The sequence below is a fragment of the Anomaloglossus baeobatrachus genome, chromosome 1 (genome assembly GCF_048569485.1).
Source record: "Anomaloglossus baeobatrachus isolate aAnoBae1 chromosome 1, aAnoBae1.hap1, whole genome shotgun sequence".
Taxonomy (NCBI): domain Eukaryota; kingdom Metazoa; phylum Chordata; class Amphibia; order Anura; family Aromobatidae; genus Anomaloglossus; species Anomaloglossus baeobatrachus.
In genome coordinates, this window is record NC_134353.1 from 881,207,017 (window position 1) to 881,232,998 (window position 25,982).

The 25,982-nt window shown below is 52.6% G+C and overlaps 1 protein-coding gene across 2 annotated transcripts in view; it reads left to right on the forward strand.

Moving 5' to 3' along the window:
* The window catches only part of DHX29 (DExH-box helicase 29), a 164,782-nt gene that overhangs the window by 55,937 nt on the left and 82,863 nt on the right, over window positions 1–25,982 (forward strand). For both annotated transcript variants that reach the window (XM_075326514.1, XM_075326506.1), the window contains exons 9-11: window positions 4,431–4,586; window positions 12,246–12,411; window positions 12,605–12,728. In XM_075326514.1, coding sequence (XP_075182629.1) covers window positions 4,431–4,586; window positions 12,246–12,411; window positions 12,605–12,728 — 446 coding nt within the window. The remainder of the gene's footprint in view (window positions 1–4,430; window positions 4,587–12,245; window positions 12,412–12,604; window positions 12,729–25,982) is intronic.

Sequence of the window (25,982 nt, forward strand, 5' to 3'; positions counted from 1 at the left end):
CAGGCAGGTTCCACATACCCTCATTGTGTACAATGCTTGGCCCCGAGGGCACTCACTCAGCCGGAGCCTCCGGCATTGGTGGGACCCTCGGCCAGGTGGTTCCGCCGGTTTCCACTGCACAGATGACAGGGACAGAGTTTGCATGTTGGAATCAGCAAATCTCTGAGTAGCTTTCACATTCCAGGACTCAGTCTATGGACAGAGGGTCTGCTAAGATACTGGAAGCCTTGCAGTCCAGACCGATAACACAGGGCCAGGGAGCTGTGAGTTCATCGCTCCCGGGTCCCTCTGGGTCGGTACAACAAGGGGCTCCTGGGGTAACACCCAGATCCCACGGTGAGAACTCCGTCACGGACCGCGGCCTCTGATAGGCTAAGCGGGCCCGCTGGGAACCTTCCCCGACTTAATCAGGAGTGCGTGTTTCGATCACTCTAACTCCAGAGGGGCCGTCCAGAAGCACAGAACTTTACGGACAAACGCTTACTAAGCGCCTTATTGACACGCGTTACCCTTTTCCCCCCTGACGTTGTTAAGGGTTGGGCTCCGTGTCACAGGGTGGATTCTCCAGTCTCTTGGCTGGCGGCTAGATCCGTAGTATTAGTGGCAGATGCCATCTCTCACGAATGCCACTGACAGGCAAATAAAGCTTATGATGAAATCCATCTATGAAGCCATAGTCGCATCTTTTGCTCCAGCCTTCGCAGCCGTGAGGGCACTCCAAGCTATCTCAACTTCTCTGGCTGAGATTATTGCGGTTGCACATACCTCTGTCCCGCAGGTTGTGTCCTTCACTTCTCAGGCGTAGGTTTTTTCGTTCTACGCCATGAACGCCGTTCCTGGACTCTGCGAGCCGTACAGCGGTAGCATCCACCAATACGGTGGCAGTCTGCAGGGCCATGTGGCTACGTGAATGGAAGGCAGGCTCTGCTTCCAAGAAGTTCTTAACCGGTTTGCCATTTTCTGGCGACCGTTTGTTTGGCGAGCAATTGGATGAAGTTACTAGACAGTCCAAGGGAAAGGTCTCGTCCTTGCCCCAGTACAAAGGTTTCGGTCATTTCGGTCCTCAGCAAAGTTCCGTTCCTCCACGTCCAACAGGTCAGAGGAGGGCTAGAGGAACTCTTCTGCATGGCGGTCTAAGTCACAAGGCGGCTTCCTCATGACTTCGGCCTCACCAAGACCGCGTCCTCGGTCGGTGGCAGGCTCTCCCGCTTTTGCGACGCCTGGTGGCCACATGTCCAAGACCGATGGGTGAGAGACATTCTGTCTCACGGTTACAGGATAGAGCTCTGCTCTCGTCCTCCGACTCGTTTCTTCAAAACATCTCCGCCCCCCGAGCGAGCCGATGCACTTTTTCAGGCGGTGAACACTCTGAAGCCTCGATGTCACAAGGAGACTTCCTAGCATCAATTGACATCAAGGATGCTTATCTCCATGTGCCGATCGCACCCGAGCTTCAACGCTTTCTGCGTTTCGCCATCAGGGACGAACACTTCAGTTCGTGGCACTGCCATTCGGCCTGGCGACAGCCCCACGGGTCTTCACCAAGGTCATGGCAGCAGTGGTGGCGGTCCTACAAGGGCCACTCGGTGATCACTTACCTAGACGATCTTCTAGTCAAGACACCCTCCTGGGTGGCATGTCAACACAACCTGACCATTGCTCTGGAGACTCTCCAGGGGTTCGGGTGGATCATCAAATTTCTAAGGTTAAAACTGACACCGACCCAATCACTGACTTGCCTCGAGATGGAGTTTCATACTCTCTCAGCGATAGTGAAGCTTCCGCTGCATAGTCAGCGTTCACTACAGACAGGGGTGCAATCTCTCCTTCGGGCCCAGTCACCCCTTGAGGCGCCTCATGCACTTTCTAAGGAAGATGGTGGCAGCAAGGGAGGCAGTTCCCTTGCGCAGTTTCGTCTGCGTCCGATTCTATCGGACACCGCAAATGGGACAGGAGGTCGACGTCCCTAGACAAGAACGTCTCTCTTTCCCTTGCAGCAAAACCTCTCTTCAGTGGTGTCTTCTTTCCACTTCCTGGGCGGAGGAAAAATCCTTCCGGCCCCCAGCTGAGGCTGTGGTCACGACGGACGCGAGTCTGTCAGGGTGGGGAGCGGTCTTCCTCCACCACTCGGCTCAGGGAACCTGGACTCCGACAGAGTCCTCCCTTCAGATCAATGTGCTGGAGATAAGGGCAGTGGATCTAGCCCTAAAGGTGTTCCAGCGGTGGCTGGAGGGCAGGCAGATCCGACTTCAGTCGGACAACGCCACGGCGGTTGCGTACATCAACCACCAGGGCGGCACACGCGCAGTCGTCAAGCCTTCCGAGCAGTTCGGCGGATTCGGCTGTGGGCGGAAGCCACAGCCTCCACCATCTCCGCAGTTCACATCCCGGGCGTAGAAAACGGGGAAGCAGATTTTCTCAGTCGCCAGGGCATGGACGCAGGGGAATGGTCTCTTCACCCGGACGTGTTTCTAGAGATCTGTTGCCGCTGGGGAACGCCGGACGTCGATCTAATGGCGTCTCGGCACAACAACAAAGTCCCGGCATTCATGGCTCGGTCCAAGGATCACAGAGCTCTGGCGGCAGACGCGCTAGTTCACGACTGGTCGCAGTTTCGACTGCCTTATGTTTTTCCTCCTCTGGGACTACTGCCCAGAGTGTTACGCAAGATCAGGTCAGACTGTCGCCGCGCCATCCTCGTCGCTCCAGACTGGCCGAGGTGATCGTGGTACCCGGATCTGTGGCACCTCACGGTGGGTCAACCGTGGACACTCCCAGACCGACCAGACTTGCTGCCTCAAGGGCCATATTTCCTTCTGAATTCTGCGGCTCTAAACCTGACTGTGTGGCCATTGAGTCCTGGCTCCTAGCGTCATCAGGGATATCTCCAGATGTCATTGCCACCATGAGACAGGCCAGGAAACCAACGTCCGCCAAGATCTATCACAGGACTTGGAGGATTTTCTTATCCTGGTGCTCTGATCAGGGTTTTACTCCCTGGCCGTTTGCCTTGCCCACTTTTCTTTCTTTCCTTCAATCCAGAATGGACAAGGGCTTGTCTCTCGGCTCTCTCAAGGGACAAGTATCGGCGCTTTCCGGTCCCACCTTACAAGCGTCCGTTAACACCCTCGGATCTTAACAGGGTGCTGACGACTCTTCAGAAGCCACTTTTCGAGCCGATGCGGGATCTCTCTATCTCGCCTTTCGCAAAGGGTGGCCTTCCTAGTGGTAGTCACATCACTCAGAAGAGTGTCTCAGCTAGCAGCGCTGTCATGCAAAGCCCCCTTCTTGGTGTTTCACCAGGATAGGGTGGTTCTACGTCCGGTCCCGGACTTTCTCCCTAAGGTATCCCCGTTTCATCTCAATCAGGATATCGTCTTACCCTCTTTGGGTCCGAATCCAGTTCACCAAGGTGAAAAGGATTTGCATTTATTAGATCTGGTGAGAGCACTCCGGCTCTACATTTCTCGCACGGCGCCCCTGCGCCGGTCTGATGCGCTCTTGTCCTTATCGCGGGCCAGAGTAAGGGATTTCAGGTTTTCAAGTCGACCTTGGCTCGGTGGATCAAGGAACCGATTCTTGAAGCCTACCGTTCTTTTAGGCTTCCGATTCCTGCAGGGCTGAAGGCCCATTCTACCAGAGCCGTCGGTGTCCTGGGCATTGCGACACCAGGCTACGGCTCGGCAGGTGTGTCAGGCGGCTACCTGGTCGAGTCTGCACACTTTCACGAAACACTATCAGGTGCATGCCGATGATTCGGCAGATGCCAGCCTAGGTAGGCGACTCCTTCAGGCGGCAGTTGCCCACCTGTAAGAGGGGGCCGTTTTTCGGCTCTTTTTATCGAGGTATTCTTTTACCCACCCAGGGATTGCTTTTGGACATCCCAATTGTCTGGGTCTCCCAATGGAGCGACAAAGAAGAAGGCAATTTTGTTTACTTACCGTAAATTCCTTTTCTTCTAGCTCCTATTGGGAGACCCAGCACCCGCCCCTGTTCCCTTCGGGCTGTTGTTCTTTTGTGTACACATGTTGTTCATGTTGAATTGTTCTTTTGGTTCATGGTTTCAGTTCTCCGAACATCCTTCGGATTGAATTTACCTTAGACCAATTTATAAGTTTCCTCCTTCCTGCTTTGGCACCAAAACTGATGAGCCCGTGATGCACGGGAGGGTGTATAGCAGAGGGGAGGGGTTACACTTTTTAAAGTGTAATACTTTGTGTGGCCTCCGGAGGCAGAAGCTATACACCCAATTGTCTGGGTCTCCCAATAGGAGCTAGAAGAAAAGGAATTTACGGTAAGTAAACAAAATTCCCTTCTTAGAGATACAGGGAGAGTTAGGCAGGGATTAGCAATATGCACCCAGAACTGCTCGTGGATCTGGGGGCATATTACACCTCACAGGTTCCCTTTAACTCATTTTTTTTCTACAGAAATGAAGATGTTGGAGCAGCACCCAATATTTAACCCGGCCGTGAAACTTCCCGAGGAGAAGATTGAATGTAAAAAGCCGGCAGCAGCTTCTCGGGATGAAGCAACATTAGACTTCAGTCTGTTTGACAACGCTGGTGAAGTCCAGGAGGTGAAAGGTATCAATAAGCTGAAAACACGCACTTATCCTATTCCAGTGCACATAATATAAATTAATCACAAACTGGAATAAAACCCAAGAAAATAAAAAATTCAAGGCATTTGCACATCAAAAATGATTTTATAACAGTGGGTGTTACCCAGAGCATCCAAGCAGATTTTAACATAAATTAAGTAATCTGATTGGTCACATGTTATGGTTTATTACTGTTTCTTAAGGCCGCTTTACACGCTGCGACATCGCTCAAGCGATGTCGTTGGGGTCACGGAATTTGTGACACACATCCAGTCGCTTTAGCGATGTCTTTGCGTGTGACACCTATGAGTGATTTTGAATCGTCGCAAAAACGGTCAAAATCGCTCATTGGTGACATGCGCCCCTATTCTCGAATATCGCTGCGGCTCGGTGTACGAAGTAGTTCGTCATTCCTGCGGCAGCACACATCGCTATGTGTGACACCGTAGGAACGAGGAACCTCACCTTACCTGCGGCCGGCCGCAATGAGGAAGGAAGGAGGTGGGCGGCATGTTCCGGCCGCTCATCTCCGCCCCTCCGCTTCTATTAGGCGGCGGTTCGGTGACGCTGCTGTAACGCCGCACGAACCGCCCCCTTAGAAAGGAGGCGGTTCGCCGGTCACAGCGACGTCGCAGAGCAGGTATGTGTGTGTGACGCTGCCGTAGCGATAATGTTCGCTACGGCAGCAATCACCACATATCGGCCGTACGATGGGGGCGGGTGCTATCACGCTCGAAATCGCTAGCATCGGCTAGCGATGTCGCAGCGTGTAAAGCGGCCTTTAGGCTCATAATCAGAAAGTCCAGTATGGCCTACATCAATTACAGAAGCCTCATTCTAAGCTTGTGTCCCTGATCTCAAGTAGAGAAATAAGAATGGACACTTCTATATGACCACACTAAAGGCCCCGTTACACGCAACAACGTATCTAACGATATATCGCCGGGGTCACGGATTCCGTGACGCACATCCGGCATTGTTAGCGACATCGTTGCGTGTGACAGCAAGGAGCGACTGTTAACGATGGAAAATACTCACCAAATCGTCCATCGTTGACACGTCGTTCCTTTTCAAAAAATCTCGGCAGCGAGAAATCACATTTTCTGAAGTTGTGTCTGGAAGTGCATTCAGCTCCTCATCCTCACGCTCTATTCCCTGCCTAGTTCCCCATAGCAATGAAGGAAGAGAAAATCCATTAATTTCCATAAAATGTAAGATTTTATTTCCAATCTATTAAAATAGAGTCGTCAATATGGAAAGGTAGCTCATGTTGACACGTTTCGACCAATAGGTCTTCACTGTAACCCATGAAAGTTCCCCCAGGTCCTCAGGCTGAATATCTGGGAGTGTGCTCTACTACACCGCCACTAACCTGTCCATCAGCCGGTGGGGGTGATGCCAAGGTATAAAATACGGCGTCAGGCTGAGGAGCTGTAAGTGCATCTTCACACCACAATGCACTTCCAGACAGTGTTTAAAAATGCGGTTTCTCACACTTGAGCAAAACTTTGAGGTCATAAAGGGATAAAATTGCTTATCTTTTAGAGTGTTACACAGTCATATACGGTAGGTGGTTTGGGGGAGTTGAACTTTCTTTATCGTTCCTATGGGAGACCCAGACCATGGGTGTATAGCTACTGCCCCCGGAGGACACACAAAGTTACTACACTCAAAACTTGTAGCTCCTCCCTCCTAGCATATACACCCCCTGCTAGCCAGTCCTAGCCAGTTTCATGCTTTGTGTCAGGAGGATCACACACACACATGCATCCTTTTTTGATTTTTCATTTTTCTAAAGATTTGGAAGAAAAGCGGGTCCACTGGACTCCCGGCATGTCCCTTCTCACCCCCCTGGCGGCGGTGCTGTTAAGGTTGACTTCAGGGCAGGAGCCCTTCATGCCGCGCTCCTTCACCATCCCTTAGGGGCTCTGGCTTGAAGTTAGAGCCAACACGGTTCTCACTGCCTTGCAGGAGACCGGCCTCCATCCGCAGCCCTTTTGCAGGACCCTGCTGGACGGAGCACTGAACCCCCACCCCACCCAGGGACTGGGCCCTGCGTCTCAAAGCTAAGTATAGAGACGTTATTCAGAGGGTCCTTCTGCAATGTGGGGCACTTTTATTGGGGGGGACAGTGATTTACTTTGATAATGCTGCTTTTTACTGTGTTTCCGGCCGGTTCCACGGTTTTTACTGAGAACCGCGCCGATGATGCCTGATTGTCGGCCGCATGCATAACTCTAGGCCCCGGCTTCAGCCGCGGCCTAGTTTCGTTTCGTTCCCCTGCATGTCAGTCATGCAGGGGGACACTGCAGCGCCGCCCGCCGGCCGCTCTGCACAGGGGAGGACACTCCTCTCTGAGGAGATGATTCCCTCCCCTGTACATCTCCTTAGCCCTCCGATTCCCGCTCCTGGGTTAACCCCCGCCCCCCCCCCTCACTCTGGCGCCATTTTCTCAGCGTTCTTAGTACACTGGTCGGCGCTGGCTGCTCTGCAGTGCAGAGGGAGTAAATATCTGGCTGGGGGTCCAGGCTTGGAATCCGGAGGGCACTCATATAGCGGCCTGATAAGTCACAACCTCTGGTTGTGCACTTTTATACACTCAGGGCATTCTGAAGGAGTTAATTCTTTATTATAGAACCTCCTCCTCAGCAGCATGTCTCACACTAGGAGCAAAGCTCCAAGGCTGTACACTACATGTTCTGCATGTAAGCTGATATTGCCTGAACCGGCACAGACCCACACTGTAATGGTTCTTATGTGGTGGTACCTCAGCCTGGAGTCTCCCCAGGCTGAACCCCTGTCTTGGGTATTCTAGACATTCTAGACAGAGCCCCCACCTCTGCAGCATGTCTCACAGAGCGAGGCTGCAGGCTGTTTTTATTGTCCACTGCAGGAGATGCGAATGAACCGAGCTCATAACCACTGTGGCCCCTCAGCTTGGAGGCTCATTAATGGTCCCTCCAGCTGCTCCGTTTTCGGTGGCTGACCCCTGGGGGAATCCTATTTCCAGGGGTCGGCTGTCCCGGCATCTGCTGAGCATGCAGCCCCCTTCTCAGGGCGTTTTCTGCTTCAGCTCGCTCAGCAAAGCTCACAAGGGACTCTCCTTCTGGGCTCAGACCCCGTCCTCCTGACAGGGAGACGCAGGGTCCCCTGTCCTCCCCGTCCCGCAGCTCCGATTACGAGCTGACTCACTGGACGAGGAGGATGTCTCTACCAGGGGCTCGGACGCTACCTTATGTACATTGATCCGTCCGTAGGTGACGCAGATGCGAATGATTGGATTGCGTCCATTATACTTGTACTGGACATCCATCCGCCTGTATCAGGGGAGTATTCCCCGCTGGCAGAAAGGCATCAGTATACCTTTAATAGGACGAGGAGTGTGTTCTTTAACCACTCCAGTTTTCAGCCCGCTGCGTCCAAGCCCACAGCCTGTCCTGCAGACCCCACAGCGGGGTTCTGCTGCCTGTCTCCCCCTCCCATCAGAGGTGGTCAAGGAGTGTACTCATTCGCCAAGGGTGGCCACTCCGGTGTCTAGACTTTCAGCCCGGATAGTTGTATCAGTGGCTGACGGCACCTCTATAAGGATCCCACGGTACATTAATTTTGTACTGGACCTCAATCAGCCGGAATTACCTTATCTAGGTGAACACAACGTGTGTTCCTTAACCACTCCAGTTTTCAGACCCCTGTCACCAGCCCAGGGTCCGCTCTGACAGTCGCTTCCCATGAAGCGTGATTCTGAGGACTGTGTTTCCCCTGTCCACCAACGGTGGTCAAGAACTGGGCTCATTCACCTCAGGTGGCTCAGCCCGGACCGTTATGTCAGTGGCTGATGGCTCCTCACTTAAGGTTTTGCGGTCCGCCCGGTTGTCCTTTTGGCCAAGTCGGTATGGGGGCGGCAGGAGCTTCGTTCTCCTCAGCTTTACAGCAGTGCGGTTTTTTTGTTCCTTCTCTGCTTCTCTGGAGGAGATGCATTCCCGCACAGGGACTCTATGCCCAAAACGGTTGCCTGAACTTCCAGACTTCAGTCTTTTCATCCTCTGCCAGGTCTGCCAGGCTGGACACCGCACGGCGGTGGTCTTGGCTACTTTCCTCGCTATCCGCAGGCCCCTGTGGCTTCGGAGGGACCAGTTTCCTCTGAACCAACTGGATGAAATTAAGGAAGCTCTTGGCGGGGAGTGTTCTTCCTTGCCACAAACCTAAACCAGGGAACCTGTCCAGGGCAGGAATCAGTTGAGGTTTCGGTGGTTTCCGTTCCTCCATCTGATCGTCCTCTCGCTCGGCCTAGGTTCATAGAACCAAATGGCTCGAAGCTGCGTCTTCAGAAGACCGCAGGAGATGCTGCCACTGAGTCAGCTTCCTCCGAGCTATCTAGCCACGCCAACAACCTCCTTGGTCGGGGGCAGGCTCTCTCCACTTGGCGACGTAGGGTTCTAACACGTCTCCGTTCAGTGGGGGCGGGATTATATCTCCCATGGCTACAGGATGGAATTCTGTCCACCCGCCAAACAGATTTTTTCTGTCAACTCCTCCCAGCTCCAAGGCCGCCGTCTTCTCACAGGCCGTGGCTTTTCTTGCAAGCCAATGGAGTAATTGTTCCGGTTCCCGACTGGGAACGGTTCTGAGATTTTTGCCTAAATCTATTACTAGTCCCCGAAGAGGGCGGTGCCTTCCGACCTGGATCTTTAGCTTTTCAAGCATAGTCAGGTGTGGCGTTTTCACATGGAGTCTCGGTTTTGTTCCGTGTGTTTTTCACCGGATCAATCAAGAACCCAAGGAGATTCCCTAGCAGCCATCGGCATCAGGGATGCCTATCTGCAGGAGTCAATCGCAGTTTCACACCAGCGTTGACTACGTTTTGACAATCGGAGTGGTCCAATTTGTGGCTTTTCCCTTGGGGTTAGCCACGGCCCCTCGAGTATTCTCATTGGGGCAGCTGTGCTTAAGGTCCTGCACCCCTAGGGATTTGCAGTGATCTTTTGCCCTGGACGGCCTTCTCGAGACTCTGTCGGCACTTGTGAAGCTGCTCTTAGTCGATCAGTAGTCCCTCCGCTGGCGGTCGACGTCGTTCTATCAGACACCATATACAGGTGCTGGTCAGACGGTGGCGTCAATGGGAGTGATTCCTTGCCCAGTTCCTCCTGCGTCCTCTGAGACTGGATGTTTTCCGCTGTACAAGCGAACTCCCTCCTCCCACGGGGTGGTGGCTTCGCCACTGACCAGGGGCTCGTTTCAGTGGTGGCTTCGGCCACTCTGTCTCAGGGGCGCTCCTTTCTGGTCCCGTCCCGGGTGATCCTCACCAGGATGCTAGCCTATCCGCCTTGGGAGCAGTATATCTCCACCGTGGAGCGCAGGGCGCTTGGACTCTGTCCGAATCAGCCCTCTGGATCAATGTGCTGGAAATCAGAGCTGTATTTCTAGCTCTCTAAGCCTTCACCATCTGTTGGCGGCTAGGCACATTCGAGTCCAGTCGGACAACGTGACAGCGTTTTCCTACATCAGCTTCCAGGGCGGGACACTCAGCCGCCTGGCAATCTTGGCGGCTCAACATTCTTCAGTGGACAAGGGACTCCTAGTCCACCGTTTCCGCAGCCCACATCCTAGATGTGAAAACTGCGAGGCAGACTATTTCAGCTGTCCAACCGTGGTCCACAATCCTCAGGTTTTGCGGTAGACACACTGGTTCATGTTTGATCCCAGCTTCGTCTCTTTACGTATTTCACCCTCTACCTCTTGTCCAGAGTCCTGCGCAAGATCAGTAAAGGGGGCCGTCGGGTCATTCTCATACTCCAGACTGACCCAGGCAGGCTTGGTACTCTGACCTGCTCCTTCTGTCCGTTGGGTTGCCATGGCATCTTCCGGACCGTTCAGACCTTTTCTCAAAAGGTCCGTTTTTTCCGTCAGAATTCTGAATTCTCAGATTGACGGCGTAGCTCTTGAGTCCTGGATCTTGGCGACTTCTGATATCCTTCCTGAAGTCATCTCCGCTATGACTCGAGCTCCAAAGTGTCCTTTGACCTTTTTGGCCTTGCCGACCCTCCTGTCCCTTCCACAGTCCGGTCTACAGCTAGGACTAGCCCTCATTAAGGGACAGGTCTCGGCTCTGTCAGTATGTGCCAGCGGCGTATTGCCGGCTGGCTCCGGTGCGCTCCTTTAAGGGCGCATCTCACATCATTCCGCCTTTCCGGCGGCCTATGGAGCCCTGGGACCTTAATCCGGTCCTCCCGGTTCCCGGAAACCCCCCTTTGCGCCTCTTAGGGAGGTTTCTTTGTTTCATCTTTCACAGAAAGTAGTCTTTCTAGTGGCTATATTTTCCCGCCAGAGAGTTCTGGCTGCACTCTCTCGGAGTCACCCCCTTTTTTTGGTCTTTTGCATCAAGACAAGGTGGTCTTCGTCCGACTCCGGATTTTTTTCCCTAAGGTGGTTACTGCTTCCTCCTTATCCGGGGCAATTTTCCTGCCTTCCTTTTGTCCGGCTCCTGTTCATCGCTTGAGGAAGCGTTGCATATCCTGGATCTGGTGCGGGCGCTCCGGATCTATGTGTCTCGCACCGCCGTTATTAGGCGGTGCACCTCTCTCTGGTGCTGACTGCTAGTCAGCGTAGCGGTCTCTCGGCATCTAAGCCGACCCTGGTTCGTTGGCTTAGGTCGGCCATTTCCGAGACCTACAAGTGTACTCAAGTGCCTTCCCCGCCGGGGATCAGAGCACATTTGATCAGACCTGTCGGCGCCTTTTTGGGCTTTCAGGCACCAGGTTACGGCTCAGTAGGTCTGTCAGACTGCAGCTCGAATTAGTCTGCATACTTTTTCGAAGCACTACCCAAGGCATGCTCATGCTTTGGCAGACGCGGGCTTGGGCAGACGCATTTTTCCGGCGTCTGTCGCCCATTTGTGAAGTTAGGTTTGCCTGCTTCTAAGTTGTCTGTTTATTCCCACCCATGGACTGCTTTTGAACGTCCCATGGTCTGGGTCTCCCATAGGAACGATAAAGAAAAAGAGAATTTCTTTTTCGCTCCTAATTGGGAGACCCAGACAGTGGGTGTATAGCTACTGCCTCTGGAGGCCGCACAAAGAACTACACTCAAAAGTGTAAGGCCCCTCCCCTTCTGGCTATACACCCTCCCGTAGGAGTACGGATTCCATAAAGAAAAAGAGAATTTTGTTACTTACCGTAAATTCTTTTTCTTATAGTTCCGTCATGGGAGACCCAGCACCCTCCCTATTGCCTGTTGGCAGGTTTCTTGTTCCGTGTGTCTTCACCGGCTGTTATTGTTGTAGACAGAAGTTCCGGTTCTTCCGGATTTTACTCTGTCTCTTCTTGTGGGTGGATGTCCTCCTTCAGCTTTTGCACTAAACTGGCTAGGACTGGCTAGCAGGGGGTGTATATGCTAGGAGGGAGGAGCTACACGTTTTGAGTGTAGTAACTTTGTGTGTCCTCCGGGGGCAGTAGCTATACACCCATGGTCTGGGTCTCCCATGACGGAACTATAAGAAAAAGAATTTACGGTAAGTAACAAAATTCTCTTTTTTCTTGTAGGTTCCCTTTAAATTATTTAGTTGGCCCATTGTCAGGTTAAATTTACTTAGGATTTTTTTTCTCTCTTTTTTTTTTTTTTTAATCCACAACCTTTTTATATTCAGCTAAAACCAAGCCACCTCTCGACATCCGGAACTTTGACTACACGTCTCGCAGCTGGACTGGTAAATCTCCGAAGCAGTTCTTGATAGATTGGTGTAGGAAGCATTATCCAAAAAGCCCAAACCCTTCATTCGAGAAGGTTCCTGTTGGCCGGTACTGGAGAAGTAGGTAAGGGTAGTCATCTTGTTGGGTGTAAACCTATAGAGGACCGAGGTGGTTGTCACTCGACCTCCTCAATCCCATGAATGGTCGTCAGGTCTAGTGAGGGCTAGGTGTGGGATGTATAGCTGGCAGATTTGTCACTTTTGATTCTGGCAAAGAATTAATATTAAAATTGTAATTTTGTCTCTGTCCTTTTTAGGGTGAAAATCATCAAATCAAATGATGAGCGCATGAGTGTGTGCCCCACAATCGTCACAGAGGACAACATGCAGGCTCAGCACCTCGCTGCCACGTTGGCTCTTTATCAGCTCACAAAAGGCCAAGTATGAGATTCTCATCCACTACTAAAGTCTTCTGTGGTGTCTATATGCAGCCAATTTCTCTAAATTCTGATCCTTCCACTCTGGGTCATGGAGACAGTGGGGGAAACAAGTAATACATTTGGTTGTTAAGGGTTGCTCCCATCTTTAGAAGTAATCACCTATCCATAGCATGCTGATCGGTGGGTGGGATCTGCCTACCAATGAACGGTGCTGTGCATGTGCACCACCGCACACATGTCCACCACCACTCTATTAACCCTCCATGGGGCTGCATGGTTCCCCAACTCTAGTTTTCAAGAGCCACCAAAACTACATGTTTTCAGGATTTCCTTAGTATTTGGGTGTTGGAACGATCAACTTTGCTTACGATTAAATTATCACAGGTGTAATACTAAGGAAATCCTGATAATATGTCGTGTTGGTGGCTCTCGAGGGCTGGAGGTTGGGTAACCCTTGCCTTAGAGGATGAATGCAGCGGTGTTGTGTGTCTGGGCATCTCTCCATTCAGTTGTGGTTCTGCAAAGCTTCGTTCATTGGATTTGTGGGGGTCCCAGTGATCCGAATTGTATTTTTAGGTAATAAGAATAACCTTTTATACATTATTCCATGCCCACTTCACCACCTTTTTTTTTTTTTTTTTATGGCGAGAGTGGGGTAAATTTATAAATTTTGCACAAAAATGTCAAGCTACAAATTTGCTCTATTTGATGTCAGTAAATTGTCTGACACACATTCATAGATTCCTTCCATAATCGATACATTATCCAACTATCTAATGAGTATTGGGGTGTCCTGATTCTCACCCTACAGCAGATATCTGAGGAAAGAAGGGTCATATGGAATTGTACAGACGCATGCATGTCTATGTGGGGGCCGGAGGAATAGCTGTCAGCTCAAAGAGCCTGCGTCCAACAGCTGTTTAAGGTGTATGGCCACTTTAAGGTTTTGGGAAAGAGTTATAAGAAGAATTCTGATCATTAGAAGCATGTAATATTCCTGTGGTGTATACGGATGCTTTAAATTTTCTCTATCGTGTCATTGGGGGACACAGGAGACTGTAGGTATATGCTGCTGCCACTAGGAGGTGACACTAGGCAAAAAAACTAAAAAGTTAACTCCTCCTCAGTAGTATATACCCACCTACTGGTATAAAGGCTCCGAGAAAAAGACTTTACGGTGAGTACCCAAAATCTTTATTTCACGTAAGTCAAACCTCAAAATGTAGATAAAGAATTCAGGAATAGACTATATAAATACTGCCCATCAGTTGCTGAGCTGGGGGCCACAATCTAACGTAATTATCCTTTCTTTAAAGTTACCTTATTAGGGGCCAGTACTTTGATTTTCTAATATTGTCACAATGAAGAAGCGGATTTATAACAAAAATCTGTTTTATTCCATCCTGTGTCCAGCTCAACATGAAAAATTTGGTCAAAGGTCCCCTTTAAAGAGGACAAACCTACAGGATTTTCCTTTATAACCTAAAGCCAGTGCTATACTGGTGATATCATGCTGATTCTATACATACCTTTAGTTATGATATCGGATGTGTAGTTTCTGAAATACAGGCAAGTAAACTTTGTGAAACGCACTGTTATTTGATAGGTGCAGCAGAATATCTAATAGGTGGGTCGGGTTTTGCTAGTTATTCCCGCCCCTATCTGCCTGCCTGTCCTTCTTTCCCCTGTTCTTCCTCCCTCCTTCCTCCCTCTGTAATACTGTAATAACAGAGACAGGGGGAGGAAGGACAGGCAGGCAGATAGGGGCGGGAAAACTAGCAAAACCCGACCCACCTATTGGATATTCTGTAGCTGCTATTAATCAAATAACAGTGCGATTCACAAACTTTACTTCCCTGTATTTTAGAAACTTTACATCCGATCTCACAACTAAAGGTATGTTTGGAATCAGCATGATTGCAGCAGTATAGCACTTGCTTTAGTTTATATAGGAAAATCCTGGTGATTGGTCCTCTTTAACCCCTTCACGACCAAGGACGTAACGCTATGTCCTAAATCATGAAGGGATGATCACCACCGGCTGTTGCAGTGAGCCGGTGGTGATCCCTGCACATGTCTGCTGATTTGTACAGCATGCATGTGTGCCTCGCAGGCACAGGTGCACCTGCACCTGTTAACCTCTTAAATTGTGCTGTAAAAATGTGACAGCGCAATTTAAATTCCCACAGTGGGTAACGTGCACTTTAACACCGCCATTGGAGACCCCGTGACGTGATCACGGGGAACTGATCATAGCACAGGGTCATGTGATGATGACTCCTGTTGCTGTCATGACTTCCTGTTACAGGCGCTGCTCTGCTGGCTGTAACAGAAGATGAGCATTTCTTGTGATCTGAGATGTGTAGCTCTGATCAAAAGAAATGAATAAGCGATCAGACTGCTGATTATTATAGTCCCCTAGGGGGACTAGTAAAATAAAAAAAAAGTTTTAAAAAATTAAAAGAATAAAAAAAAAAGAAAAGTTCAAATCAGCCCCCATTTAAAATCAAAGGATTCAAAAAATAAAAAATATACACATTTGGTATGGCCACGCTTAGAAATGCCCGATGAATCAAAATATAAAATCAGTTAACCTGATTGGTAAATGGCGTAGCTGCAAAAAAATCCCAAACGCCAAAATTACGTTTTTTTGGTCGTCACAAATTTTGTGCAAAATGCAATAACAGGCAATCAAAATGTAGCATCTGTGCCAAAGTGATACCATTTGAAATGTCAGCTCGAGACGCACAAAATAAGCCATCACTGAGCCATAGATCCCAAAAAAATGAGAACATTACAGGTCACGGAAAATGGTGCAAAAAGTGCACTACTGTTTTTGGACACACTTTTTTTTTAAATTTTTTGTTAACCCCTCAGGTAAAAGGAAACCTATACATGTTTGGTATCTACAAACTCGCACCGACCTCAGGCATCACACCAACACAAATATTTTACCATATAGTGAACTCGATGAATAAAATTTCCCAAAAACAACCATACAATCGCACTTGTTTCTACAATTTTCTTTAACGTTCCTTTGGGAGACCCAGACCTTGGGTGTATAGCTTCTGCCTCCGGAGGACACACAAAGTACTACACCTAAAAGGTGTAGCTCCTCCCTCTGAGCCTATACACCCCCTGGTGAACCAGTCACAACCAGTTTTTCGCTTTGTGTTCAGGAGGCATACATCCACACATGCGTTCTCATATGATTTTTTTCCTTTTCCTTTTTTTGGAAGAAGATTGAAGAAATGCGGGTCCACGTCTGGACTCCCGGCATGTTCCTTCTCACCCCACTGTGTCGGTGGTGTTGTAAGGTTGATTTCTTTGTCGCTCCATTGGGAGACCCAGACAATTGGGTGTATAGCTTCTGCCTCTGGAGGCCACACAAAGTATTACACTTTAAAAAGTGTAACCCCTCCCCTCTGCCTATACACCCTCCCGTGGACCACGGGCTCCTCAGTTTTATGCTTTGTGTGGAAGGAGGCACACATCCACTCATGCATTCTCATACATAGTTATGTCGGATGGAAGAAAAGAGGACCCCGATGGGGCCCCCGGCATGTTCCCTTCTCACCCCACTATGTCGGCGTTGCGGTTGAGGTACCCATTGCGGGTACAGAGGCTGGATCCACATGCCATCTCCTTCACCATCCCTTATGCGGCTCTGGGAGAAGTGGGATCCTGAGCGGTCATCCATTTACTGGGACCGTGCTCCATCCGCAGCCCCTGGTGGAACCTGTCGGACCGGAGCCTCTTCAACCCCAGGGACCGGGCCCTGCAACTTGAAGGTACTCTGTGTCCCCATGGGGGGGACTGTACAGGGAGCGCACCTTCTTCCCGGAAGCCGCGGTAGTTGTAAAACTGAGGAGTTCGGCGGACTTCCGCGCCGACCGTGCCTGCTTGTCGGACGCGGCCTCAAATTTAGTCCCCGGCTTCGCCGCGGCCTAGTCGCAAAAATCCCGCCCCCGGGCCTGCCTGTCAGGGGTAAGGGCGGGATTACCGACATGACGTCGGCTGTGAGGGCTGGAGCATCCTGCATGTATCCCTCCCCCCTCATTGACCACTGTGGGGACCCCAGATTCCCGCACTTTCCTGGCGCCGCCCTCGGCCCCACTCCTCCCCTGAGAGCTCCGGCGGCCATTTTTGGCATTCTGCCGGTGGATGCTTCTCAGTGACACAGCTCTGCAGCTCCGGGGGATCCACGACAGGGAATCTGGAGGACACACTCCGCTCGTTAGCGGTCGGTAAGCAACACCGGTCACCCGGTGCTGGTCCCCCTAGGGTGCCGGAATAGATACATATATATATATATAATAGATATATATATCTGTTCGGTCAGGCTCTATACCCTTTTCCCATATACCCTCAGTGGTCACTCTCCTAGGAGACAACAGCATGTCGTCCACAAGGAGCAAAGCTACTAAGGCACAGGTTTTTTTCGCGGCCTGTACCTCTTGTGGGGCTATGTTGCCTGCGGGTTCCACCTACCCTCACTGTGAGCAATGCTCGACTCCTGCCACGCTTGCTCAGCCGGAGCCTCGGGCACTTGTGGGCCCCTCGGCTCATGTAGATCCCCCTGCTCCCCCTGAGCAGGCTGCAGGGACAGAGTCACCGGTGTTGGCCTCTTTCGCTGAGAAACTCTCTCAGTCACTTTCTCAATCCATTGCACAGTCTATGGACAAATGGTCATCTAAGCTGCTTGAGGCATTGCAGTCCAGACCAGGCCCTTCACAGGCCCCGGCCCCGGTTAACTTGTCTCCTCCAGGCCCCTCTCGGTCTGCGCCGCAGCGCGCTCCCAGGTTAGCCCCTAGGTCTCAGGCGGAGGACTCCTGCCCGGACCGCAGTCCCAGACCGGCTAAGCGGTCTCGCTGGGACTCTTCCCCGGCCTCTTCACGCTGCTCGGGATCCCAGCTTGAGGACTCTCAGGATGACGAGGCGGACGTGGGAGCCCAGGGCTCTGACCCTGACTTCGCCCTTAACCTTGATACACCTGAGGGGGACGCCTTAGTAAATGATCTTATCTCGTCCATCAACCAGGTGTTGGATCTCTCACCCCCGCCTCCTCCTGTAGAGGAGTCGGCTTCTCAGCAGGAGAAACACCAATTTCGGTTCCCCAAACGTACGCGCAATACGTTTTTTGATCACTCTAACTTCAGGGATGCTGTCCAGAAGCCCAGAGCGGTCCCGGACAAGCGCTTTGCTAAAAGGAACACTGACACGCGTTATCCCTTTCCATCTGAAGTCGTTAAGGGCTGGGCACACTCTCCCAAGGTGGATCCTCCAGTATCCAGATTGGCTGCTAGGTCCGTTGTGTCTGTTGCCGATGGCTCATCCCTGAAGGATGCCACTGACAGACAGATAGAGCTCTTGGTGAAGTCTATCTATGAGGCCACGGGCGCGTCTTTCGCCCCGGCCTTTGCGGCTGTGTGGGCTCTCCAAGCAATCTCGGCTTGTCTGACTGAGATTAATGCTGTCACACGGAATTCTGCTCCGCATGTTTCCTCATTGACCTCTCAGGCATCAGCCTTTTCGTCCTACGCCATGAACGCCGTCCTGGACTCCGCTAGCTGTACGGCTGTAGCATCTGCTAACTCCGTGGCAGTCCGCAGGGCCATGTGGCTGCACGAATGGAAAGCAGACTCGGCTTCCAAAAGGTTCTTAACTGGTTTGCCTTTTTCTGGCGACCGTTTATTTGGCGAACGATTGGATGAGATTATTAAGGAATCCAAGGGAAAGGACTCCTCCTTACCCCAGTCCAAACCTAAGAGACCTCAGCAGAGAAAAATCCAATCGAGGTTTCGGTCCTTTCGTCCCTCCGCCAAGCCCCAATCCTCTTCCTCCAACAGGCCGGAGAAAGCCCAGAGGAACTCCTATGCGTGGCGGTCCAAGTCACGCCCCCAAAAGGCCGCAGGAGGCACTGCCTCCAAGGCGGCCTCCTCATGACTCTCGGCCTCCCCTAGCCACATCCTCGGTCGGTGGCAGGCTCTCCCGCTTTGGCGACGCCTGGTGGCCACATGTTCAAGACCGATGGGTGAGAGACATTCTGTCTCATGGTTACAGGATAGAGTTCAGCTCCCGACCTACGGCTCGTTTCTTCAGAACCTCTCCGCCCCCCGCACAGGCCGACGCACTTTTTCAGGCAGTGGACGCTCTGAAGATGGAAGGAGTTGTGATTCCCGTTCCCCATCAGGAACGTGGTCGCGGATTTTACTCCAACTTGTTCGTGGTGCCAAAAAAGGACGGGTCATTCCGTCCCGTTCTGGACCTCAAGCTACTCAACAGACATGTGAGAACCAGACGGTTTCGGATGGAATCTCTCCGCTCGGTCATCGCCTCGATGTCACAAGGAGACTTCCTAGCATCGATCGACATCAAGGATGCTTATCTCCATGTGCCGATCGCACCCGAACATCAACGTTTCCTGCGTTTCGCCATCGGAGACGAACACCTCCAGTTCGTGGCATTGCCTTTCGGCCTGGCGACAGCCCCACGGGTTTTCACCAAAGTCATGGCATCCGTCGTGGCGGTCCTGCACTCTCAGGGCCACTCGGTGATCCCCTACTTAGACGATCTCCTAGTCAGGGCCCCTTCTGAGGTGGCGTGTCAACAAAGGCTTACCGTCGCTCTGGCGACTCTCCAGCAGTTCGGGTGGATCATCAATTTCCCGAAATCCAAGTTGACACCGACCCAATCACTGACTTACCTCGGGATGGAGTTTCATACCCAGCCAGCGTTAGTCAAGCTACCACGGGACAAACAGCTTTCTCTGCAGGCGGGGGTGCAATCACTTCTTCGGAGTCAGTCACACCCCTTAAGGCGCCTCATGCACTTCCTGGGGAAGATGGTTGCAGCTATGGAGGCAGTGCCGTTCGCGCAATTCCATCTACAGCCACTCCAATGGGACATTCTTCGCAAATGGGACAAGAGTGCGGCTTCCCTCGACAAGAACATCTCTCTTTCCCTTGCAACCAAAACATCACTTCAGTGGTGGCTCCTACCCACACCTCTGTCTCGGGGAAAATCCTTCCTACCCCCAACCTGGGCCGTGGTCACCACGGACGCGAGTCTGTCAGGATGGGGAGCGGTTTTTCTCCACCACAGGGCTCAAGGAACCTGGACTCCGATAGAATCGTCCCTTCAGATCAATATCCTGGAGATAAGGGCAGTATATCTAGCCCTATTGGCTTTCCATCGGTGGCTGGAGGGCAGGCAGATCCGAATACAGTCGGACAACGCCACTGCCGTCGCCTACATCAACCACCAAGGCGGCACTCGCAGTCGTCAAGCCTTCCAGGAAGTCCGGCGGATTCTGCAGTGGGTGGAAGCCACAGGCTCCACCATCTCCGCAGTTCACATCCCGGGCGTAGAAAACTGGGAAGCAGATTTTCTCAGTCGTCAGGGCATGGATGCGGGGGAATGGTCTCTGCACCCAGACGTGTTTCGAAAGATCTGTCGCCGCTGGGGAACGCCGGACGTCGATCTCATGGCGTCACGGCACAACAACAAGGTACCGGCCTTCATGGCACGGTCTCAGGATCACAGAGCTCTGGCAGCGGACGCTTTAGTCCAGGATTGGTCGCAGTTTCGACTGCCTTATGTGTTTCCCCCTCTGGCGATGCTGCCCAGAGTACTACGCAAGATCAGGTCCGACTGCCGTCGCGCCATTCTCGTCGCTCCAGACTGGCCGAGGCGGTCGTGGTATCCGGATCTGTGGCATCTCACGGTGGGTCAACCGTGGGCACTTCCAGACCGCCCAGACTTGCTGTCACAAGGCCCGTTTTTCCATCTGAATTCTGTGGCCCTCAACCTGACTGTGTGGCCATTGAGTCCTGGCTCCTAGCGTCTTCAGGGTTATCTCAGGATGTCATTGCTACCGTGAGACAAGCCAGGAAGCCAACGTCCGCCAAGATCTATTACAGGTCTTGGCAAATCTTCCTATCCTGGTGCGCTGATAACGGTTTTCCTCCATGGCCGTTTGCCTTACCCACTTTTCTTACATTCCTACAATCTGGAATGGACAAGGGTTTGTCCCTCGGCTCTCTCAAGGGCCAAGTATCAGCGCTCTCCGTGTTTTTTCAAAAGCGTCTAGCCAGGCTTCCGCAGGTCCGCACGTTCCTGCAGGGGGTCTGCCACATGGTCCCACCTTACAAACGTCTGTTGGAACCCTGGGATCTTAACAGGGTCCTGACGGCTCTTCAAAAACCACCTTTCTTTGTCGCTCCATTGGGAGACCCAGACAATTGGGGTGTATAGCTTCTGCCTCTGGAGGCCACACAAAGTATTACACTTTAAAAAGTGTAACCCCTCCCCTCTGCCTATACACCCTCCCGTGGACCACGGGCTCCTCAGTTTTATGCTTTGTGTGGAAGGAGGCACACATCCACTCATGAATTCTCAGACTTATTTATGTCGGTTGGAAGAAAAGAGAACCCCCACGGGGTCCCCGGCATGTTCCATTCTCACCCCACTATGTCGGCGGTGTTGTTAAGGTTGAGGTACCCATTGCGGGTACAGGGGCTGGAGCCACATGCCGTCTCCTTCACCATCCCTTAGCGGCTCTGGGAGAAGTGGGATCCTGAGCGGTCTTCCATTTGCTGGGACCGTGCTCCATCCACAGCCCCTGAGGGAACCTGCCGGACCGGAGCCTCTTCAACCCCAGGGACCGGGCCCTGCAACTTAAAGGTACTCTGTATCCCTGTCGGGGATCGTACAGAGAGCGCACCTTCTTCCCGGGAGCCGCGGTAGTTTTAAAACTGAGGAGGCCGGTGGACTTCCGCGCCGACCGTGCCTGCTTGTCGGGCGCGGCCTCAAATTTAGTCCCCGGCTTCACCGCGGCCTAGTCGCAAAAATCCCACCCCCGGGCCTGCCTGTCAGGGGTAAGGGCGGGTTCTGCGGCATGACGTCGAATGTGAGGGCTGGAGCATCCTGCATGTCTTCCTCCCCCCTCACTGACCACTGTGGGGACCCCAGATTCCCGCTCTTGGCTGGCGCCGCCTTTGGCTCTACTCCTCCCCTGAGAGCTCCGGCGGCCATTTTCTGGCATTCTGCCGGTGGATGCTTCTCAGTGAACAGCTCAGCAGCTCCGGGGAATCCAAGGCAGGGAATCTGGAGGACACACTCCGCTCGTTAGCGGTCGGTAAGCCACACCGGTCACCCGGTGCTGGCCCCCCTGGGGTGCCGGTATAGATACATATATATATATATTTATATAATAGATATATATATATATCTGTTCGGTCAGTCCGTATACCTTGGTCCCTATATACCCTCAGTTGGTCACTCTCCTAGGAGACAACAGCATGTCGTCCACAAGGAGCAAAACTGCTAAGGCACAGGTTTTTTTCGCGGCCTGTACCTCTTGTGGGGCTATGTTGCCTGCGGGATCCACGTACCCTCACTGTGAGCAGTGTTCGACTCCTGCCACGCTTGCTCAGCCGGAACCTCGGGCACTGGTGGGCCCCTCGGCTCAGGTAGACCCCCCTGCTCCCCCTGAACATGCAGGGACAGAGTCACAGGGGTTGGCCTCTTTTGCTGAGAAACTCTCTCAGTCCCTTTCTCAATCCATGGCACAGTCTTTGGACAAATGGTCTTCTAGGCTCCTGGAGGCATTGCAATCCAGACAGGACCCTTCACAGGCCCCGGTTCCTGTTAGCTTGTCTCCTCCAGGCCCCTCTCGGTCCGCGCCGCAGCGCGCTCCCAGGTTGGCCCCTAGGTCTCAGGCGGAGGACTCCTGCCCGGACCGCAGTCCCAGACTGGCAAAGCGGTCTCGCTGGGACTCTTCCCCGTCTTCCTCACGCTGCTCGGAGGACTCTCAGGAAGACGAGGCGGATGTGGGAGCTCAGGGCTCTGACCCTGACTTCGCCCTTAACCTTGATACACCTGAGGGGGATGCCTTAGTAAATGATCTTATCTCATCCATCAACCAGGTGTTGGATCTCTCTCCCCCGCCTCCTCCTGTGGAGGAGTCGGCTTCACAGCAGGAGAAACACCAATTTCGGTTCCCCAAGCGTACGCGAAATACGTTTTTTGATCACTCTAACTTCAGGGATGCTGTCCAGAAACCCAGGGCGGTCCCGGACAAGCGCTTTGCTAAATGGCATACTGACACACGTTATCCCTTTCCATCTGAAGTTGTTAAGGGCTGGTCTCACTCTCCCAAGGTGGATCCGCCAGTCTCCAAATTGGCTGCTAGATCCGTTGTGTCTGTTGCAGATGGCTCATCCCTGAAGGATGCCACTGACAGACAGATAAAGCTCTTGGTGAAGTCCATCTATGAGGCCACGGGCGCGTCTTTCGCCCCGGCCTTTGCCGCTGTGTGGGCTCTCCAAGCGATCTCGGCTTGTCTGGCTGAGATTAATGCTGTCACACGGAATTCTGCTCCGCTTGTTTCGTCTTTGACTTCCCAGGCATCTGCCTTTTCGTCCTACGCCGTGAACGCTGTCCTGGACTCCGCTAGCCGGACGGCTGTAGCATCCGCTAACTCTGTGGCAGTCCGCAGGGCCATGTGGCTGCGCGAATGGAAAGCAGACTCGGCTTCCAAAAGGTTCTTAACTGGTCTGCCTTTTTCTGGCGACCGTTTATTTGGCGAACGATTGGATGAGATTATTAAGGAATCCAAGGGAAAGGAATCATCCTTACCCCAGTCCAGACCTAAGAAGCCTCCGCAACGAAAAATACAATCAAGGTTTCGGTCCTTTCGTCCTTCCGCCAAGCCACAATCCTCCTCGTCCAACAGGCCGGAGAAAAGCCAGAGGAACTCCTATGCGTGGCGGTCCAAGTCACGCCCCCAAAAGGCCGCAGGAGGCACTGCCTCCAAGACGGCCTCCTCATGACTCTCAGCCTCCCCTAGCCGCATCCTCGGTCGGTGGCAGGCTCTCCCGCTTTGGAGACGCCTGGTGACCACATGTTCAAGACCGATGGGTGAGAGACATTCTGTCTCAGGGTAACAGGATAGAGTTCAGCTCACGTCCTGCGGCTCGTTTCTTCAGAACCTCCCCGCCCCCCGCTCAGGCCGATGCACTTTTTCAGGCAGTGGATGCTCTGAAGTCAGAAGGTGTTGTGATACCCGCTCCCCCTCAGGAACGTGGTCGCGGCTTTTACTCCAACTTGTTCGTAGTGCCCAAAAGGACGGGTCATTCCGTCCCGTTCTGGACCTCAAGCTACTCAACAGACATATGAGAACCAGACGGTTTCGGATGGAATCTCTCCGCTCGGTCATCGCCTCGATGTCACAAGGAGACTTCCTAGCATCGATCGACATCAAGGATGCTTATCTCCATGTGCCGATCGCACCCGAACATCAACGTTTCCTGCGTTTCGCCATCGGGGACGAACACCTCCAGTTCGTCGCATTGCCCTTCGGCCTGGCGATAGCCCCACGGGTTTTCACCAAAGTCATGGCATCCGTCGTGGCAGTCCTGCACTCTCAGGGCCACTCGGTGATCCCCTACTTGGACGATCTCCCAGTCAGGGCCCCTTCTCGGGTGGCGTGTCAACAAAGCCTTACCGTCGCTCTGGCGACTCTCCAGCAGTTCGGGTGGATCATCAACTTCCCGAAATCCAAGTTGACACCAACCCAATCACTGACTTACCTTGGGATGGAGTTTCACACACAGCCAGCGTTAGTCAAGCTACCGCGGGACAAACAGCTTTCTCTGCAGGCAGGGGTGCAATCACTTCTTCGGAATCAATCACACCCCTTAAGGCGCCTCATGCACTTCCTGGGGAAGATGGTGGCAGCTATGGAGGCAGTGCCGTTTGCACAATTTCATCTACGGCCACTCCAATGGGATATTCTCTGCAAATGGGACAAGAGTGTGGCTTCCCTCGACAAGAACGTCTCTCTTTCCCTCGCGACCAAAACATCACTTCAGTGGTGGCTCTTACCCACATCTCTGTCGGGAGGAAGATCATTCCTACCCCCAACCTGGGCTGTGGTCACCACGGACGCGAGCCTGTCAGGTTGGGGAGCAGTTTTTCTCCACCACAGGGCTCAAGGAACCTGGACTCCGATAGAATCGTCCCTTCAGATCAATATTCTGGAGATAAAGGCAGTATATCTAGCCCTATTGGCTTTCCATCGGTGGCTGGAGGGCAGGCAGATCCGAATCCAGTCGGACAACGCCACTGCCGTTGCCTACATCAATCACCAAGGCGGCACTCGCAGTCGTCTGACCTTCCAGGAAGTCCGGCGGATTCTGCAGTGGGTGGAAGACACAGGCTCCACCATCTCCGCAGTTCACATCCCGGGCGTAGGAAACTGGGAAGCAGATTTTCTCAGTCGTCAGGGCATGGACGCGGGGGAATGGTCTCTTCACCCAGACGTGTTTCGGGAGATCTGTCGCCGCTGGGGAACGCCGGACGTCGATCTCATGGCGTCACGGCACAACAACAAGGTACCAGCCTTCATGGCACGGTCTCAGGATCACAGAGCTCTGGCGGCGGACGCGTTAGTGCAGGATTGGTCGCAGTTCCGACTGCCGTATGTGTTTCCCCCTCTGGCAATGCTGCCCAGAGTACTACGCAAGATCAGGTCCGACTGCCGTCGCGCCATTCTCGTCGCTCCAGACTGGCCGAGGCGGTTGTGGTATCCGGATCTGTGGCATCTCACGGTGGGTCAACCGTGGGCACTTCCAGACCGCCCAGACTTGCTGTCACAAGGTCCGTTTTTCCATCTGAATTCTGTGGCCCTCAACCTGACTGTGTGGCCATTGAGTCCTGGCTCCTAGCGTCTTCAGGGTTATCTCAGGATGTCATTGCCACCATGAGACAGGCCAGGAAGCCAACGTCCGCCAAGATCTATTATATGTCTTGGCAAATCTTCCTGTCCTGGTGCACTGCTAACGGTTTTTCTCTATGGCCGTTTGCCTTACCCACATTCCTTTCATTCCTTCAATCTGGAGTGGACAAGGGTTTGTCCCTCGGCTCTATCAAGGGCCAAGTGTCGGCGCTCTCCGTGTTTTTTCAAAAGCGTCTAGCCAGGCTTCCGCAGGTCCGCACGTTCCTGCAGGGGGTCTACCACATACTCCCACCTTACAAACGTCCGTTGGAACCTTGGGACCTTAACAGGGTCCTGACGGCTCTTCAAAAGCCGCCTTTTGAGCCACTGCGGGATGTCTCTCTCTCCCGTCTTTCGCAGAAGGTGGCCTTCCTAGTGGCAGTCACGTCTCTTCGGAGAGTGTCTGAGCTTGCAGCGCTGTCATGCAAAGCCCCCTTCCTGGTTTTTCACCAGGATAAGGTGGTTCTGTGTCCT